This window comes from Strongylocentrotus purpuratus, unplaced genomic scaffold (genome assembly GCF_000002235.5).
Source record: "Strongylocentrotus purpuratus isolate Spur 01 unplaced genomic scaffold, Spur_5.0 spur5_scaffold_15, whole genome shotgun sequence".
Lineage (NCBI taxonomy): Eukaryota > Metazoa > Echinodermata > Echinoidea > Camarodonta > Strongylocentrotidae > Strongylocentrotus > Strongylocentrotus purpuratus.
This window is the reverse complement of record NW_022145600.1, coordinates 27,716,388-27,733,654: the sequence shown is the minus strand read 5'-3', so window position 1 is coordinate 27,733,654 and position 17,267 is coordinate 27,716,388. Positions and strand designations below refer to the sequence as shown.

The window sequence follows — 17,267 nt, the reverse complement described above, 5'->3', positions numbered from 1 at the left end:
CATGGAGCGTCGAAGACGAGAGGTTTAAACTATCGACTAAAGTTGAGAAGGTCGTGGGTTTGATCCCCGGTACAGCATTTGTGTACTTTAGCAAGAATTTACTTATTGATTATTATCCCCATGCAGCCAAGTGTCGAATAATGTACCTGGTAGGCAGCGAAAGTTTGTTCAGCATTGTGAGCTTCTCTGAAAAGGCGCCTGGCTGGAATGCACCCCATAATGAAGGAGATGCATATATACATGCGTGGATAGTGGCGTAATGAGCAAAACAAATCCGCATCACCACCAGATGGCATAATGGGCAATAATTGTTGTTAAAGGGGGGAAGAGAATCAGAAGCGGATCTAGAGGGGGGGGTTGGGGGGTTGCAACCCCCCCCCCCCCAAAAAAAAAAAAAAAAAAAAAAAAATCCGGGGACCATTTTTTTTAAATCTTATCTTTTTTTTTAAACTTGTAATTTTATTTTATTCTATTTCTATGTATTTATTTCATTAATTATTATTATTATTATTATTATTATTTCTTTTTGGGGGGAGGGGGGGGGGGGTTGGGCGAACAAATGTCACAGAGTCCCTTGCCCCCTCCCCCATCAGCTTTTTTGAGGACACGGGCCACCGCCGAAGTGAAAAAAAAAAGAAAGAAAAAAGAACGCACGCTGGAGAGAAACCCTTTCAAGTGCAAATATTGTGAGAAGATTTTCAACTCATCTGGTAACTTAACCAAACACATGATAACTCTGGATATAACTGTGTATTTAACTGTTACTTGATTTAAAAAGACGTTATCATGCACTGCTTTTTATGGTCTCCATTGTGTTAATAGATGCCAGGAAAACATCACTTACGGGGTTCAAATAAACACCCCAAAAAAAATCGGCTCGCCGCTTCGCGGCTCGTGGACGATGCTCCGCATCGTCATTATTTTGGTCAACCCCCCCCCTTAGCAAAAAGCTAGATCCGCCCCTGGAGAATGCGGATATTGAAGATAATATCGCCTATATATTCTAGCTATGGCGTACCGTTTTTTGCTATGTTGATTATTCATGAGGCTAGAATACTTTGCATCTACCCATGAAAAAATACTTGATTGCTTACATTAATGTTCTTCACACTTTGAGCAATAAAAGTGTGGGGGCACCAACAACTTAAACGGGGCACTTTCTGGAAAAGGGGGCATCGTCAAAGGGAAACCTCAAAGTGAAAATATGTCATTACTAGACATTGGTATAATACCCCTACATTGTGATTACATTATCAGGGATGGTTTCAATGTTTGTTTCTCTCTTTACATGGTCCAAGATACTGCTTAAGCATCATACTTTGCAGTTGAATGTGATGGTCTGTAATATTCATTTGCGAGCGAGTAATAATTTGTAAGATTTGTGTGGCCTGTCGCAGTTCGAAAAAAATACATCTTATAAAGATGGGGGACAAATTCTGATGGGGTTTTAAGCACAACCTAATCATGAAAGACTGAAAAGATATTTAATAAGAAACGTAAATAAATAAACTTTAATTGCTAACGAGCGTAGCGAGCAAGCTTTCGCTGAAAATTAATGGGAAAATTGCTCTTAGTTGCTTTAGAATATTATGAGCACATTTTATGGTGAAAGGAAAAAGAGGCACATATCCAAAAGGAAAATGACACTTATTAGAAAAAGGAGCACGTGTTAAAGTAAAAAGGGCAATTATCAGAGGAGAAAATGGGGCAATGCTTGCACCTAATAAGGGGCACTCACCAGAAATGAAAAAGGCACTTGTGAGAACGGAAAAGGGGCACTATATTATTACAAAGGAGAAATAGGAGCAATTATCGGTAAGGAATTGGCATAAACTAGGAATGATAAGCCGGGAACGAGCCAAAATAACAGGGGCACTTATCTGAAGAGGAAGGGGCACTTATTACAAAAGAAAAGGGCACTTCGTAAAGTAAAATGGGCACCTCTCAGATTTGAATATGGGAATTTTCAGAGGCAAATGGACACATACCAGAGTTGATAAGAGGCACTCATAAGTATGTGGAACGAGCAACTATTTGAAATTTTTAAAAGGCGTTTATCTGTATAAATGGGGGCACCTTTCGCAGTAAAAGAGCACTGTAGGTTTTTTTTACCTTAGTTCTTTATGATCCAAGACATGTTGTACATTTATTTGTTTTTAAGTGTATTTAAACTGATTATTAACCATGCCTTGCACATGTCAACATTTTTATTGTTTCATTTTATGTTTAGAAATGAAATGATATGAAAAAGTTAACAGACAGGAAACATCTTTCAAATCCCTATCAGGAACCAATGGAAACAACTTTAATCCATTGTGTTGATATATTGTCCTATGTAGTTAGAACATGGTATTGTGACTCGGAGCATTTGATTTTAGTGTTCATTTTTGTTCTTCAAAACACACACCAACATCACGCTTTTCATAGTTGTAGAAGTTTCTCAATACATACTTTTCACATTTTGCATTACAAACATAAAAATCTGTTTTCAAATTTTTTTTTTTCAATCTCTGAACAGCATTTTCTGTACTAGTGTCAAATGATTAAAACATATCAGTGAAAAATTCTTAGCTAATTAAGAACTCATTTTTTTGTAACGTGTTCTTTGTTATATTTTTAATTGCAAACATTTGTATGACAGATTTTTAAATGACAGCTTACTTTAATTCACCTGAACATTGGGAATTTCAGAGTCCCATCCAGTACGCCTTTAATGACCTATGCTGTGTGAGATTCTTAAGGATTATTTTCACTTGGGTCTTCGGATATAGGCCAAAAGGGAATAAGGGGTACAGATTCGCTCGAAGTGGGAGGGGTCTTTCTATTTTATTTGATAGTATATACCTTCAAAGATCCACACGCTAGTCTACGGTATTTGTTATGTGATCCCTAATCTGGTGAAATATCTTTTTGACCTATAGTGAATGTTGCATCGTTCCGCCATTATATCCCCTCATTTCTCTCTTCGATTTCTTTTCAATTCTTTTCCCTTTCTTTCCCCTCCACCTCCTCCTCCTCCTCCATCTCCTCCTTTTTCTTGCTCCCCCTCCTCCTCTTTTTCTTCTTCGTCCTCCTTCTCCTCCCCCGCCTCCTTCGAGAATGGCATTCTTCGGTTTTCTTCTTCGTCGTCGTCATCTTCTTCTCCGTCGTCGTCTCTTTCTAATCTCTATATCTTTCTCTGTTTTATTCCTCTCCTCTCTTTCTGTCTTTCCTCTTTTCTTTTTTTTTAATAACTGTCGCGTTCCATTCGGCCTGCCCTCACGACGGATCTGCCTATGAAGTCAACCGTAATGTTTCATATACATAATATCCGTGTCTAAATGATTACAACTATCATTGTGTCTGCTGCCCTCTCTTGACACATATTTCAGGATGGATCGTCTGCTGTTTGCATGTTCTCTCATTTCCGTTTTCATCCAAGGTCATCTTTCTTCATCAGAACACCACTCCTTCAAAGTGTCTTGTGATAAAAATGTTGCAGAATTAAAGCACTTTTGGAGAAGTACAGGCCTTTGGTGAGTGATCTCCGTATTTAGCATGACCCTGAATAAAGCTTGCGATGATGGCTCTACCTACATTTTGCTTGTTGCCCCAGCTATTGAATTTCATGTACCCCTTCATGTACAGTCAGTAGAATAGGTTATAAAACGGTCAACAGTGAGAGTCAAAAAAAAGTTCAACCTAGTAAATTCAGGGCTGCCAATTTTGAAAAACAGTTAAAAGTGAGATTATACAAGATGCTTTAGCGTGAGGGAGCAAAGCGACCTAGCCCAACCGAGCGCAGAGAGGGTTAGTGGGAGGGGGACGTCCCTCCCACAGTGTGGAGCTTTTTTATTTTTCAAGGTAAAATTGTGTGATCTGGTGCATACTTTATAGAGTATTTTAACATATGGCTAAAGGCAAGAGGGAGAGAGAAAATACAGAGAGGTTAAGAAAATTCACGTTAAACTGATGCATACCGTACCGACGGTGGGGTGCGGGCGTGTGTGTGTGTTAAGTTAGTGTCTGTTATCTAATAGCAATTCATCGGTAATGCTTTTGTGATGTTTACATAAAACGATTTGCAGCTCCAAATAACATCCCTAACAAAATTGATCATGCCACACATATCAAAGAACATTTGTGCGCATGTGTGTGTGTGTGTGTGTGTGTGTGTGTGACTTGCTTCTGCAAACATTTTATGCAATGCTTCTCATTTGATACATTCAATTCATTCTCTTACTTTAATAATATTACTTTTTGCAAGTTGATTTTTGCACTCTCACAAATAATGCCTTCTGTTCATCCAAACGTGAACACATACCACACAAAAATGATACCAAACGATTCGGGATAAAACACACTTTCAAAACCTGTATGATAACCTTTCGTTCACTAGCTGACTTTAAATAAATGACAATTTTCTGAGTGTAGACTTTTTTTTGTCACACACGGTATAGCCACACATAGCAGCATTATTATCCTGGCTGTATTTAAAGTTAGGGACACTGTACAGCAGTACTTTCATGCAATATTTTGTAAAACCTGCTGTTTGATAGTTTCAAACAGTTTAACAAACAATTTAATGAATCAATGTAGATGACAAATAACAAACAAATGAAACTTACAAGTTTTGTTAATTAAATTTTCCTTGGTTTTTCCAGATATTTGAGCCTACTTGTGTTTACCTGTGTTTATCGTTGTGATCGGTTGTTAACACAGGTCAGCGGCAGGCTATCTGCACATGCGAGATAGACAGCCACCCGTCAACACACACAGTTTGATGCAGGCACGGATCCAGGGGTTGGCCGAGCGAGCCTTGGCCACCCCCCCCCCCCCCCCCCTCCAACCAGCAACAAAAAATTGTGACCAGAAATTTACCTTATTATTTATTTTGCTTGGGGGGGGGGGGGGGGGGGGCGGGGGGATGTTGAGCGAAATATCGGCAGGCGCGATATTCACAAATTTCCCATTGGCAAAAAAATAAATAAGTGCTCACTTCCCCATAATGCCCTTCGCCCATTTTGAAAGTATTTTTGAGTAAAATCTGGTGAGTTTTGTCCACAGATGTTTGAAAATCAATAGAGTAGTAGATCTAGTAGTAGTAGTAGTTTTACGTAGATGCTAGTAGCAGGTGCAAATTGGAGGGGAATCGATTGGGGGGGGGGGAACACTTGGTGGCTCAAGTCCCCCCCCCCCCCCCCCCCCTCAAAAAAAAATTAAAAAATAATAATAATAATAATAATATTAATTATTATAGTAATAATGATAATTGCTGTTTCACTACATTATTTACCATTATGCTCTCCAAGATATTTTAAAATTTTGATTTTCTTTTAAATCCATCTTTTCAAAAAACCTTTTAGTCCAGCAGCTCCACATCAAGAGGACTACAGCTATTTCTTGAGTGAGGATGAAAAGCAGAACCTGGCCCTGATTGGGTCTGTCCCAAGAGATGGCATCAAGCAAGTTCGCATTCATTGGTTGCTGGATCTTGTTAAAATCAAGTAAGCCAGGCAATCCAACCTGTGTAATAATAAGTTCATTTGCATGAAAGCAGAATGATAAGAGAAACAGAATAACAAATGTTTGAAATGTGAGATCACTTAATATCTGTAAATCTCAAATTGGTCAGTGGATTGTGACGATGACATGTTTATTGTACAGTATACAAAAATACCATTAATTTATGCTTTTCTCCTAGAAGTGTCTTCTCCCTTGAGGCACTTGTCTACATACATTATATGTCTTCTAAAGAGAACAGGCCCTCCTGGGTCATAGATTTTGAAAAATTGAAATTTCAGTCATGTTATGTGTTCGAACAGATGGGAAAGTATTCCAGCTCTACCTCCATAGTGACATTACTGATTCAGTCAATTTGATGTACCTAGATGGACAGAGATTATAAATTTTTGCCCAATTTTGATCAAAACTTTCACCAGTCTACTTGTGTGATTTATGTGCTCTCTTTTTCAAAGTAGTTTGCTTGTAAAGTTGGATTTTCCTTTAAGCTCCCTGGTAAACCTGTCTTGCTTGGCATGGTATCATAATACTTAGTTCAATTGATATAAAAGTAAGTTACTATTGGTTACAATAACCACAATAGATCAAATTTTGATAATAAAAGCCATTATAGATTAGATTAGATTAAAATCAGTTTACATTGTATTTATTATCCCATTTGTATCTGAACTGGTAGGTATGCAGCATTCACTCTTGCATTTAAACCCTGTTATGGAGTGGCATGACGTAAATCACTGTCTTGCCAAAGGATAGTGGTTGGCAGAGATTTAAACAAAACCTTAGCCTTTTGATAGACAATCAGGTGAGTGACCCGCTATGCCTCAATGCTTCCACAGGTATGTGCTGAAGGATGTCTTTCTATCCTGCCTGTTGATCTACCGGTACTTACAATATCTACAAGATTGTCTAGCTTCTCTCCAAGAGTTCACTTTGTCTCTTTCTGTTCTTTCATTTTTTTTCCTTCTCTTTTCATTCTCCCTCCCTTCCCAACCCTCTCTCCTTCGACCCCCCTCTCTCTTTCTCTCTCTCTCTCTCTCCCTCTCTCGCTCTCTTGCTCTTCCTTCCCTCTCCATCTCTTTCCCTCCTCTCCATCTATATCTCTTTCTCTCTCCCTTTCTCTACCCTTTCCCCTCCCTCTTCTCTCCTTTCCTCCCTCCTACCTCTCTCCTTCCAAAACACCTCAACCAGCTCAATTGAAGGATCCATCATCAACTACAACTTTACCCTTTTGGACCAACTGGTTGATCTGTTACATTCCAATGGTCTTCAGCCTGGCTTTGAACTGATGGGGAACCCATCGGACTGGTACAACGACTTTGAGAACAGGACCCAGATTTTCGCCTGGCGGGACTTGGTCCAGCTCATAGCCAAGAGATACGTAGGTGAGTGATATTCAACAGAATGTGTACTAAAGTTGAACAATATCGTTCTAAATGTCACAGAAATTGACTTACATTGAGGGTAAAGATGTCGTCCTTTCCGGAGTGAAATTTAGACTTAAAATGCTTTGTGTCATAATAATAATAATAGTGGGTTCTTGTATAGCGCTCATGTCTGTCAGACTTGACACTCCTGGTGCTCCATAATTATATACCCCGGTTTTAACATGGCCACCATTACGGTACGTGCTCTAGCATTTCAAGGAAATAAGTCCTGCCAGGTGCCCATTTACATCACCTGGGTCGAGTGTGGCAAATGTAGATTAATGTCTTGCCAAAGGACATCAGTGCCATTGCGTACATCGTGATCCAAAGTTTGGTGACGTATCCATGACAACCATGACATGTCAATTATGAATTGGGAAATATAATCTGCTCAATATAGGTAACTGTCTCTATTTCTATAAGACCATCCTAGTCCAAGCACATTGTTAAACACTCAAATTCTTGAGGAAAGACCGAGGGGGGGGGGGTATGGCACCTATGGCATGGAGGGGGTTATTAGGATGACAAGAAAATGTCCCATTCCTAGAATTCTCACAAAATTGCTTGCCGTATTATAACCATTGAAACTTGGAAGAATTTTAACTCAATTTTGTGTACTTCACTCAAGCTAATTGTCTATGAAGGGTCTTGAATGACTTTATATTTACACATTTTCATCAAATTGTGCCCTCAGACATAGTCTGCACATCGTTATCACTGTAAATGATTTGGGATAAGTTTCTTCCAGCATAGTTTACAAAAAAACAGTTGACAACTGAATTATTCATACCCCATGTAAATGTTTAATCAAGTCGGCCATTAGTTATTTCAATCACAAATTTAAGGTAGTTTCTTTTCAAAATTGATTATGATGCTTGATAGTAACTTGTGTCTCCATGTTATGTGTGGTGTATCTTAGATCGTTATGGCCTTTCTCAGGTCGCTGAATGGAACTTTGAATCCTGGAATGAACCTGATCATGGAGACTTTGATAATCTCAATTTTACAGTACAAGGTAAGTGCAAGTGACCCATTGGATTCATTGAACTATTAGAGTGCAGGAATATGTGCTCTGCTTCTTATCAATCAGGCTTTTGTATACATGATTTCTTTAGAATCCAATAAAAAAAAATAGGACCTGTGACCTTCTAATGATTGTTAATAATAGTAATGATAATAATGATAATTATAACAACAACAACAATAATAATGATGATGATGATGGTGGTGGTGGTTATGATGACAATGATAATTATCATAATAAGAATGATAATAATAATGATAATTATATTAATAATAACAATGATGATGGTGTCCATTTGTATAACACAGCTACTGAACACATGTACTCTACTGAGAATAATACAAAGTATCTTATTTTTTCCCTGGCTGCATGGAACTGATGCACACTTTATATTGTGTGCTTGAAAAGTAGGGCAACTTGTGCTGTAAACAGAGTGGGCCAAAGCATGTTTACATATCAATGACTCTGAGCAGGAGCGGATCTAGCTTTTTGCTAAGGGGGGGGGGGGGGGGGGGGTGGGGGTTTTGACCCAATGACGATTGCGATGGGGAGCATTTTCCACGAGCGGTGAGCCAATTTTTTGTTGTTGCTATTTTGAACCCCTGTAAGTGTAAGTGATGTTTTTTCCTGGCATCTATTAACACAATGGAGACCATAACATGCAATGCATGATAACGTCTTTTTGAAATTTCAGCGTTTTCTATGTACGTCACATTTTCACTTGGCAGCCCAAGGGGAGGGGGGGGGGGGTTATGTCCGCAGACAGCTGTAGAGAACCAACCACAAAATACAAGGATTTCTGAATTACTATGATGCATGCTCTGAGGGCCTCGAGGCGGCCCATCCGAGCCTGAAGTTAGGTGGCCCCGCAGACAGCTGTACAGAACCAACCACAAAACAATCCGTCAAGAAGAGTTGGGCCATAATGGATCTTTTTTATATTCCTCCTTTGTCCTATAAGGTTTTCTGAATTACTATGACGCATGTTCTGAGGGCCTCAAGGCGGCCCATCCGAGCCTGAAGTTAGGTGGCCCCGCAGACAGCTGTAAAGAACCATCTAAAGAACAACCTGTCAAGAAGAGTTGGGCCTTAATGGATCTTTATTATATTCCTCCTTTGTCCTACAAGGATTTCTGAATTACTATGACGCATGCTCTGAGGGCCTCAAGGCGGCCCATCCGAGCCTGAAGTTAGGTGGCCCTGCAGACAGCTGTAAAGAACCATCTAGAGAACAACCTGTCAAGAAGAGTTGGGCCTTAATGGATCTTTATTATATTCCTCCTTTGTCCTACAAGGATTTCTGAATTACTATGACGCATGCTCTAAGGGCCTCAAGGCGGCCCATCCGAGCCTGAAGTTAGGTAGCCCTGCAGACGGCTGTAGAGAACCAACCACAAAGCAACCTGCCAAGAAGAGCTAGGCTTTAATGGATCTTTATTATATTCCTCCTTTGTCCTACAAGGTTTTCTGAATTACTATGACGCATGCTCCGAAGGCCTCAAGGCGGGCCATCCAAGCCTGAAGTTAGGTGGCCCTGCAGACAGCTGTAGAGAACCAACCACAAAGCAACTTGTCAAGAAGAGTTGGGCCTTAATGGATCACTGTGTCAATGGTATGAACTATTTCACCAAGGAGAAAGGCGTTAGGCTGGACTATATCTCCCTGCATCTCAAGGTATCGATTATGATAACATAATACACACTACTCCAACATTGGCTTAGTTAAAAAGCCCAAATTGCACAAGTTATAATTCCTAGGTGTTAGCATCACATGCCCTTATAAGAAAAGAAAGCAATAAGTACGCCATGTAATAAGAAATAAGGAATGGACAACTCTGTATATTAGAACTCATAGGCCAAGTGGTTATTATTTGTGTGAAAATTCAGCCTCTGTTGGTTTCCTTTTTCTCGACATCCATTCCGGAAAGAACAAAACTTGACTAAAATCAATTTTGTATGTCAAAACACTTTCAAGCGATTAAGGAGACTCCTGTTTACTCGACTACTTCTCCCTATCTTTCCTCTCTGTACACATTGATTATTTTCAGAGGTTTTTTTTTTGTAATGGCTTGTTTTAATTTTGACCTTTTTTTTTTTTTTTTCAGGGTGGAGGTGCATCACTGTCAATTCTCACCCAAGAGCTTGCTAAGATAAAAGAAATTCAGTTAAAGCATCCTTCTTTAACAACAACACCATTCTACAATGAGTAAGTATGATATTATTCAAATAGGAACTGCTATGAGAGGCTTGTTTGAGAATATTGTGCAATGTGATTTTGAAAGTGTGTTATTTATGCCCCCAGACTAATTCATGGGAGCTAACACAATCTTGACTTAAGCCATCCACACCATCGCTGGGATGTATGATGGCTTCTGTTTCACAAGGGCTTGCCACGCCTTCCTGTCTCCTGTCAGCCTAGTGGCTTTAGTCAGAGAGTCAAGGTGTCTTTTGCTGCAGTCCGCCTTGATACAGTCCATCCATCTCTTAGCTGGTCTTCCCCTTGGGCGTTTGTCACATACATTTTCGTTGAGAAGGATGTGGGGGTATCTATTTTGATTCATTCTGTTGATATATCCAAAGTATCTCAATCTTTTTGTGGCAACCCTGTCGATGATGGTTTCTTCCATGTTTAGTTGTGTTTTCGGCATTCTTGGTATACTATTTGCAGTATGATGCGCCACCTATCAGATGCAATAGACCGACGGAAATCCACAGTGCCTTATGAGAAAAGTCAACATCTCGAAGTCAGAAATGGCATATTTTAGGTCTTTGTGTGCCTAGCTACTATACTTTTCTTGTGAACAATTCATGCCGCATATTTTCTTGTAAAATTTAAACAATTTAAATTAAATGCTTCACGCCTCTGCTTTTGCCTTGTTGTTGTTTTTTACTTTTACTGAATATGTTTTGATGAACATAATGGATGAAGGCCGTACAATGGGTGAAATAGCCATGAAATAACGCTTCTACAGTACCGCAGATTTGATGTCGACCCGGGCACTTTAAAACTGTCCTTTCTGTTGCATCTGATAGGTGAAGCACCGTGTTGTGAATATCGAGAATTATAATTTAGATGTTGTTCTTGTGACTCAATCGGACATTTTAAACTCTGTTTGATAGTGAGGCTGATCCCCTGGTAACTTGGAGCAGGCCGGAATGGTGGAGAGCAGATGCTGCGTATGCTGCAATTGTTGCCAAGGTAATGCACCCTTTAAAAATACTATGTCCCTTTTGCAGCCAACATCAAATTCTGTAGAACTTTGCAGGAAATATGAATATGTCATGTATGTCCTATTCGTGAAATTTAAACATTAGCAGTGTCCCACTCCTACTCCTAGTATTCAAATTGTGTGCAAGGAAAGCCACTTACCTTCTAGACTTCACTATTTCTCAGTGTCAGACACTGTTGAGTGACTCCTGACATCTTTTTTTCTTTGGTAATAACATACATAAAATAAACAGGTACATAAGCATTTGTCTACATCAATAACCCATTACTTGTAATGGCCAAAATTAAACTGATTGAATCTTTGTGCAGCACAAAACGTACGACCAATTTACAGGCCCCAAAAATGAAAAGTTTAATTCCAACAATATTTGAAAGACAATACTAATTTAGAACTTAAATCATAATGAAAGGGTCTGAAAATCAGACTATTACTTAAGTTGATTAGACAACTAATGGTCGTTACTTTCCCACTAAAAGCCATTTTCAAGCCCTTTCATTATGATTTAAGTTCTAAATTAGTATTGTCTTTCAAATATTGTTGGAATTAAACTTTTCATTTTTGGGGCCTGTAAATGAGACATAGTACCTTTAAGTAAAGCTAAATAACAAAATTTGCTGACATAAAAGAAAGATTTTTGGAAAACTTTATTTCTATTATATTTTTTCTTATCTTTATGCTGTCTGTTTTTAATATTCTATGTACTGTTTATTAATGAAACCATCCAGATACAGTTTAAAACATGAGGTTCTTTCTTGTCGTTTGACTTTTATTTAGATCATTCTGCAACACCAGAATAAGATGATTAGAGAACACACTAACATCAGCTATGAACTCCTCAGCAACGACAACGGGTTCCTCAACTGGCACCCTAACTACTTCGACCAGCGCACCCTCGTCACCCGCTTCCAGATGAACGAGACAAAGCCCCCTAGTATACAGACCATCAAGAAACCTGTCCTTAGCATCATGGGATTGCTCTCTCTCCTCGGAGAGCAGCAGGTGGAGGTCGATGACCTTTCATATCGGGTCAAAGGTCAGAATGGATCATTGTCTGTGTCATGTGGGTGGGGTTCGAAAAAACGTTTGCTCTTCATCATAACTTAAAAATATGAAAGATGGAGGTCAGTGACCTTCCATATGGGGTCAGAGGTCAGCATGTGTGATTGTTTGAAGATATGGCCTTACTTGCTCTCTACCATAGATTGTAAGCTTGATAATTGTAATCTTACTCTAAGACTTTGTTCTCTCACTGATAACTCTCTTTTGCAAATTTCATATGTGATTGAAGGAGATATTTGAAACAGCATCTCTCTAGATACATGTCATTTCTAAAGCTTTATATTTGATGTCAATTTATAAATTACTTTTATATTTTCTTGTAGAAGGAGCAGTTTCTGATGGGGATGTAGGTGTGCTTGCCACCATCCACACTCCAACTCAATCAGGAGGAGCTGACAGGTGAGTCCCTTCTGCTCCATCTTTGACCCCAATTATTTGTAGTTGTTGTTGCTTTTATGACATTATTTTTCTATCAAGAAATCTATTTTTGAACCTTTCTTTAAAGACTTAATGCACTACTTATAGTTACTTGCGCCCTCTATATAGCAAACAATGCCTAATTGGTGCCTGTTTGTCCCCCATGATCCCCTTTTCTTATGTTAATTGAGAGCTGATTTGATGAGATAACCACCTGTCAGTGACCTTGCAGGGAGGTCTAATCCCCCTGGCCCATCTTTTTCTTATGTTGAGAGCTGATTTGATGAGATAACCACCTGTCAGTGACCTTGCAGGGAGGTCTAATCCCCCTGGCCCATCTAGTGCAGACGGGCTTTAATCCTGAGGAACCAATGGGTTAATATGACAGGTGAACGTAATTTGCAACATCCCCATTCCATGTGTGATTATGATTATGGGGTCTGTTGAGAACCAGAAGGGTGTTAACTCTATGTTAAATGATACAGTCAAACCTGTCTATAGCGAACACCGAAGGGAAACACAAATAGTGGCCGATGTAGACAGGTATGCATTGGCGGCCATTTTGATTGTATGGGCATTTTCGATGGCCAGCGGAAGCAAAATGAGTGGCCGCTGGTCGCTTTAGACAGGTGGTCGTTGTGGACAGGTTATTAACTACATTAAAAATCTCATGGGGGTATTTAAGTGGTCGTTATGGACAGGTGGCCATTACAGACAGGTTTGACTGTATATGCTAATGCCTTTCTGGCTTTGAAGAGACAATATTGTCCGCTTCAAAGTTCTGCAGCACATTCAATTTGAATTATCATCCAAGTTTGAAGGCTGAATTTGAGAATGCATATGGAAGCTAGTTAAACACAATTTTATCTACTGCATATTACTTTAAAAACAATGTTCTTTCAATCTTCTGTTTGTTAGGTTATTTATTTACCTTCCTGTTTTCCTATTTCAGTTGGCAAGCTAGTATCCTCATACACAACAGTGCAGACACAGATAACGTCACTGGTACTGATAGCATTCAGCTTGAAGTCGGTGGTGTCAACCCAGCTCTTACAACAAATGTGGCAGGTAAGAAGATGATTTTCAAGCATCCCTAGTTGTGTGTGTCCTTTGAATATCTTGATTAATTTACTTTTATAATACTTTCTAGATGACTTCCATATTTAATTTGATTTGATTTGATTCATTTATTTCTGTTTTGATTTTCTTTTTCTTTTGCATTTTTACAAATATATAACAAACAAACATTTCAAATTTATACATGACAAAAGAAAATATGTAGAATAAAGTAAGGCTGGCTGTAATTAATCGAAAACATCAAACAGAAGGGTTAAAAAGTAAGCAAAGCTTGATAGCATGACTATCCTCAAAGGATACATAATAATACAAATATGGAGGAAAAAATATTGGTAAAAGGGGAAAAAAGAAGAAAAAAGATTCACATATTTTTTCTTCTCCAATTCTATGTAAAAATAGGTAACATGAAATGAAATGTAGAGTCAACCGCAATTCATGACATGACCAGTTTCATGTCATATGTCGTTTTAGAAATCTAAGTCGCAAAGTTTATGTCATTGACTGCAAGCATGGTACCTCTTTGGTAAAATAGCGTAATCATGTAGATTATGGAACGTGTACTAATATGAAATTCAGATAAAAAGTGATTTGCAGCTCACACTAATTTCATTTTTGTTTTGTTCTTCCCCTTCAAACTAACAATCAAAGACTTAGCTGGTGACCTGGTTTATGTTGAATACCTTCTTGATAATGCACATGGAAATCCCTCAGCCTTCTGGAGAAAGTATGATTCACCAGTCTATCCTACCAGACAGCAGTTCAAGGAGATGAGACAAAACCAGGTGCAATTTATAATTCCTTCTTGCAAGTCTGAAATATGCATGTTTTCAGTGAGTTCGGATAAAGAAATGCCATGAAACCAAATAACTTATCATAGTTGCCTTCCCTGCAATTTAATGAGATTCATGATCAGAACCAAGTTTTTTTCTCCCTTTTTTGAAGGTAGTCAAATTACATTGTACTAGTAGGAATAACTATTAATTTCCTACCTTTGATATCAAATCTTCTACAAATAATTTCATTATTATCATTCATTGATTGGTGTACATTTTTTTACAAGCTTTGGTATCAAATCTTCGACAGACGCTTAATGTTATATAATCATCATTGATTAATCCTAAAGTTTTGTTTCTTTGTGTACATTAGGAACCAGTTCGAATTGTTGGACCAAAGACCTTCACCCCTCCTAGCATGACATTCAGTATTTCACTCAACAAACCAGGAGTCATCCTCGTCCATATATGTGCTAAATCTGCATCAGCTCCTGAAAAGGTAATGGTTTATGTGTATTTCTTCTTTTAAAAACTGGATTTTTTTCCCCCCATTAATCGAAAGATAAATGATTGTGTCGTGATAAATTTGTGTTAGGCATGTTGAAGGTTTGTTCATCCTCTTTTATATGGTATCATTTTTTGTTGTTGTTGTTTCATGTGTGAAGGAAGATATGAATGAATATAAAAGGTTGAAATGGGTAATTTCAAAACTGGTTTGCACAAAGAATAAGCCAGTTTGTTGATACAATCTAATCTGCGCATGGGCAGAATTAAAGGTAAAGACCAGTAATGGTCATGCGATTGCATTGTGAAAGAAACGTTGTGGACTCGATCAGAAAAGGTTGATCATCTAGCATCTAGCATCTGCAAGGTTCTGGAATCATCAAAATGATAAGAAATTTGGCCCATTCTTCGTAAAGTTACAAGCACTATACACAGAAAGATGTATATGGGACTACCCTATCTCTCTCACACGACCATGAGAGAAATAAATTTACCAAATATATGAATTAGTAGGCGGTTTCCCGGCAAATTTTTTATCATCATGTATTAGTCAAAACATATTCTTTCACATGATTGGTAATGAGAGCTTCCATTTCATTTTTTGAAATTGGGGCGTTACCAATACTGGTCTTTACCTTTAAGGCCATTTACACCATTTTTGAAAAACCCACCAAGAGGAATGCTAGAAACATGCTCATGAAAGTTAAGTAAAAATCATTCATTTATTTACTGCCATCTTACTCTGATACACTGGTGGAATTGTTCTTCTCAAGAGGTATTCATGAAGGACCTTCATCACTTTGGCAGCGATTTTTCTAGAATGCACGAAGTGTGATTTCCATGTTTAGAGTGTTTCACAAAGACTATTAAAGCTTATCTGTACTAGAAGGATTAGACCAGACTGCAAGGTCACAGGACAGGTGGTTATCTCATCAACTCAGCTCTCAATGGACATAAGAAAAAGGGCATCATGGGGGACCAATGGTCACCATTTAGGCATTGTTTTCTATATAGATGGAGCAAGTAGCTACCAGTAGGATAGTGTGGCTTTAAAGATCAACTTAGTTGGACATGAACTATGGCTGGCTGTTCATGCCACTGGTTGCTCTCACCATTGGTCTTTCAAGGGATGTGCAAATCGTAGTAAAAAATCTTCACAATTGACAATTATGTAAATTCTCTTTAAGAATTGGATTTATACTATGGTAGGCAAAATTTGAGGCAAAATACCAAATAAATTATGATCCTTTTTCTTCCTAAACTTCTCATCAGGTAACAGGTCTACGCCTTCATCAGTACACCGCATCAGATGTTCTAGTGATCTGGGATGATTCTAATATCACAACCCGCTGTATACTTACCTATGAAGCAGAGTATTCTTCCACAGGGAGTGAGGGAACATATAAAAGAATCAACACTGTCGATCTCATCTTCACTGCATTTGTATATTCACCTGATCAGGAAAAGAAGGGTAAACAATCATTCATGACTTATATTTATATTACATTGATATGACTATTATCTGTGTGAATTTATTCTTTTAAGATTCTTTTTGGGAACCTGTTTCTACAATTTTGATATACCAAATATTATTAGAGTGCTTATAATCTTATTCAACACTAAACATGTTAATTCTCTGAACTTAATCATTTTCTTTTTAATGTTGCTCTCTTCAGGTGCTTCAAGTCTCATCAGTGGCTGGTATCGTGTGAGGGCGGTAGACTACTGGAATCGAGCCGGGCTTTATTCTAATCCCATACAACTCCAAACCCAAACTCCATTTACCTGAGCTTTGCTCAACTCTATCCTTTTACAGTACATATTTGATGTGCATCTAACATTAAATTCTCCATTTTTAACAAAGAAATTTCCAGGAAAAAATTAAAGGAAAACTAATCACTTGTTTTATGGCAGATTTTCTTCAGAATATATGATATATTAATATACATATGTATTGTATAGAATTATAACTCATCATGTTAACTTTTTTCAAGATATTTACATTTGTTGTTTATTTTTATGCCTCCGTTACGAAGTAGCCGGAGGCATTATGTTTTCGGGTTGTCCGTCCGTCCGTACGTCCATACGTCCGTACGTCCGTACGTACGTCTGTACGTACGTATGTCCCGTTCTCGTGATCGCGTTATCTGAAGAACTGGTTGATGGATTCCTGCCAAACTTTGGTCATGTATGTATCTTGTAGAGCCGATGAACTGATTAGATTTTGGGGTTACGAGGTCAAAGGTCAAAGGTCACAG

At 38.4% G+C, this 17,267-nt stretch overlaps 1 protein-coding gene across 1 annotated transcript; it reads left to right on the top strand.

The window, feature by feature from the left end:
• Positions 1 to 3,365: 3,365 nt before the first annotated feature.
• On the top strand, positions 3,366 to 17,010 carry LOC592184 (alpha-L-iduronidase). The gene is made up of 16 exons (XM_030986028.1): positions 3,366 to 3,515; positions 5,346 to 5,486; positions 6,691 to 6,884; positions 7,846 to 7,941; positions 8,912 to 9,068; positions 9,134 to 9,198; positions 9,413 to 9,624; positions 10,055 to 10,155; positions 11,070 to 11,148; positions 11,954 to 12,212; positions 12,562 to 12,637; positions 13,608 to 13,723; positions 14,381 to 14,514; positions 14,879 to 15,004; positions 16,282 to 16,480; positions 16,686 to 17,010. The coding sequence occupies exons 1-16, from the start codon at positions 3,373 to 3,375 to the stop codon at positions 16,796 to 16,798; spliced, it is 2,211 nt and encodes a 736-aa protein (XP_030841888.1). The 5' UTR covers positions 3,366 to 3,372; the 3' UTR covers positions 16,799 to 17,010.
• The last annotated feature ends 257 nt before the right edge of the window (positions 17,011 to 17,267 follow it).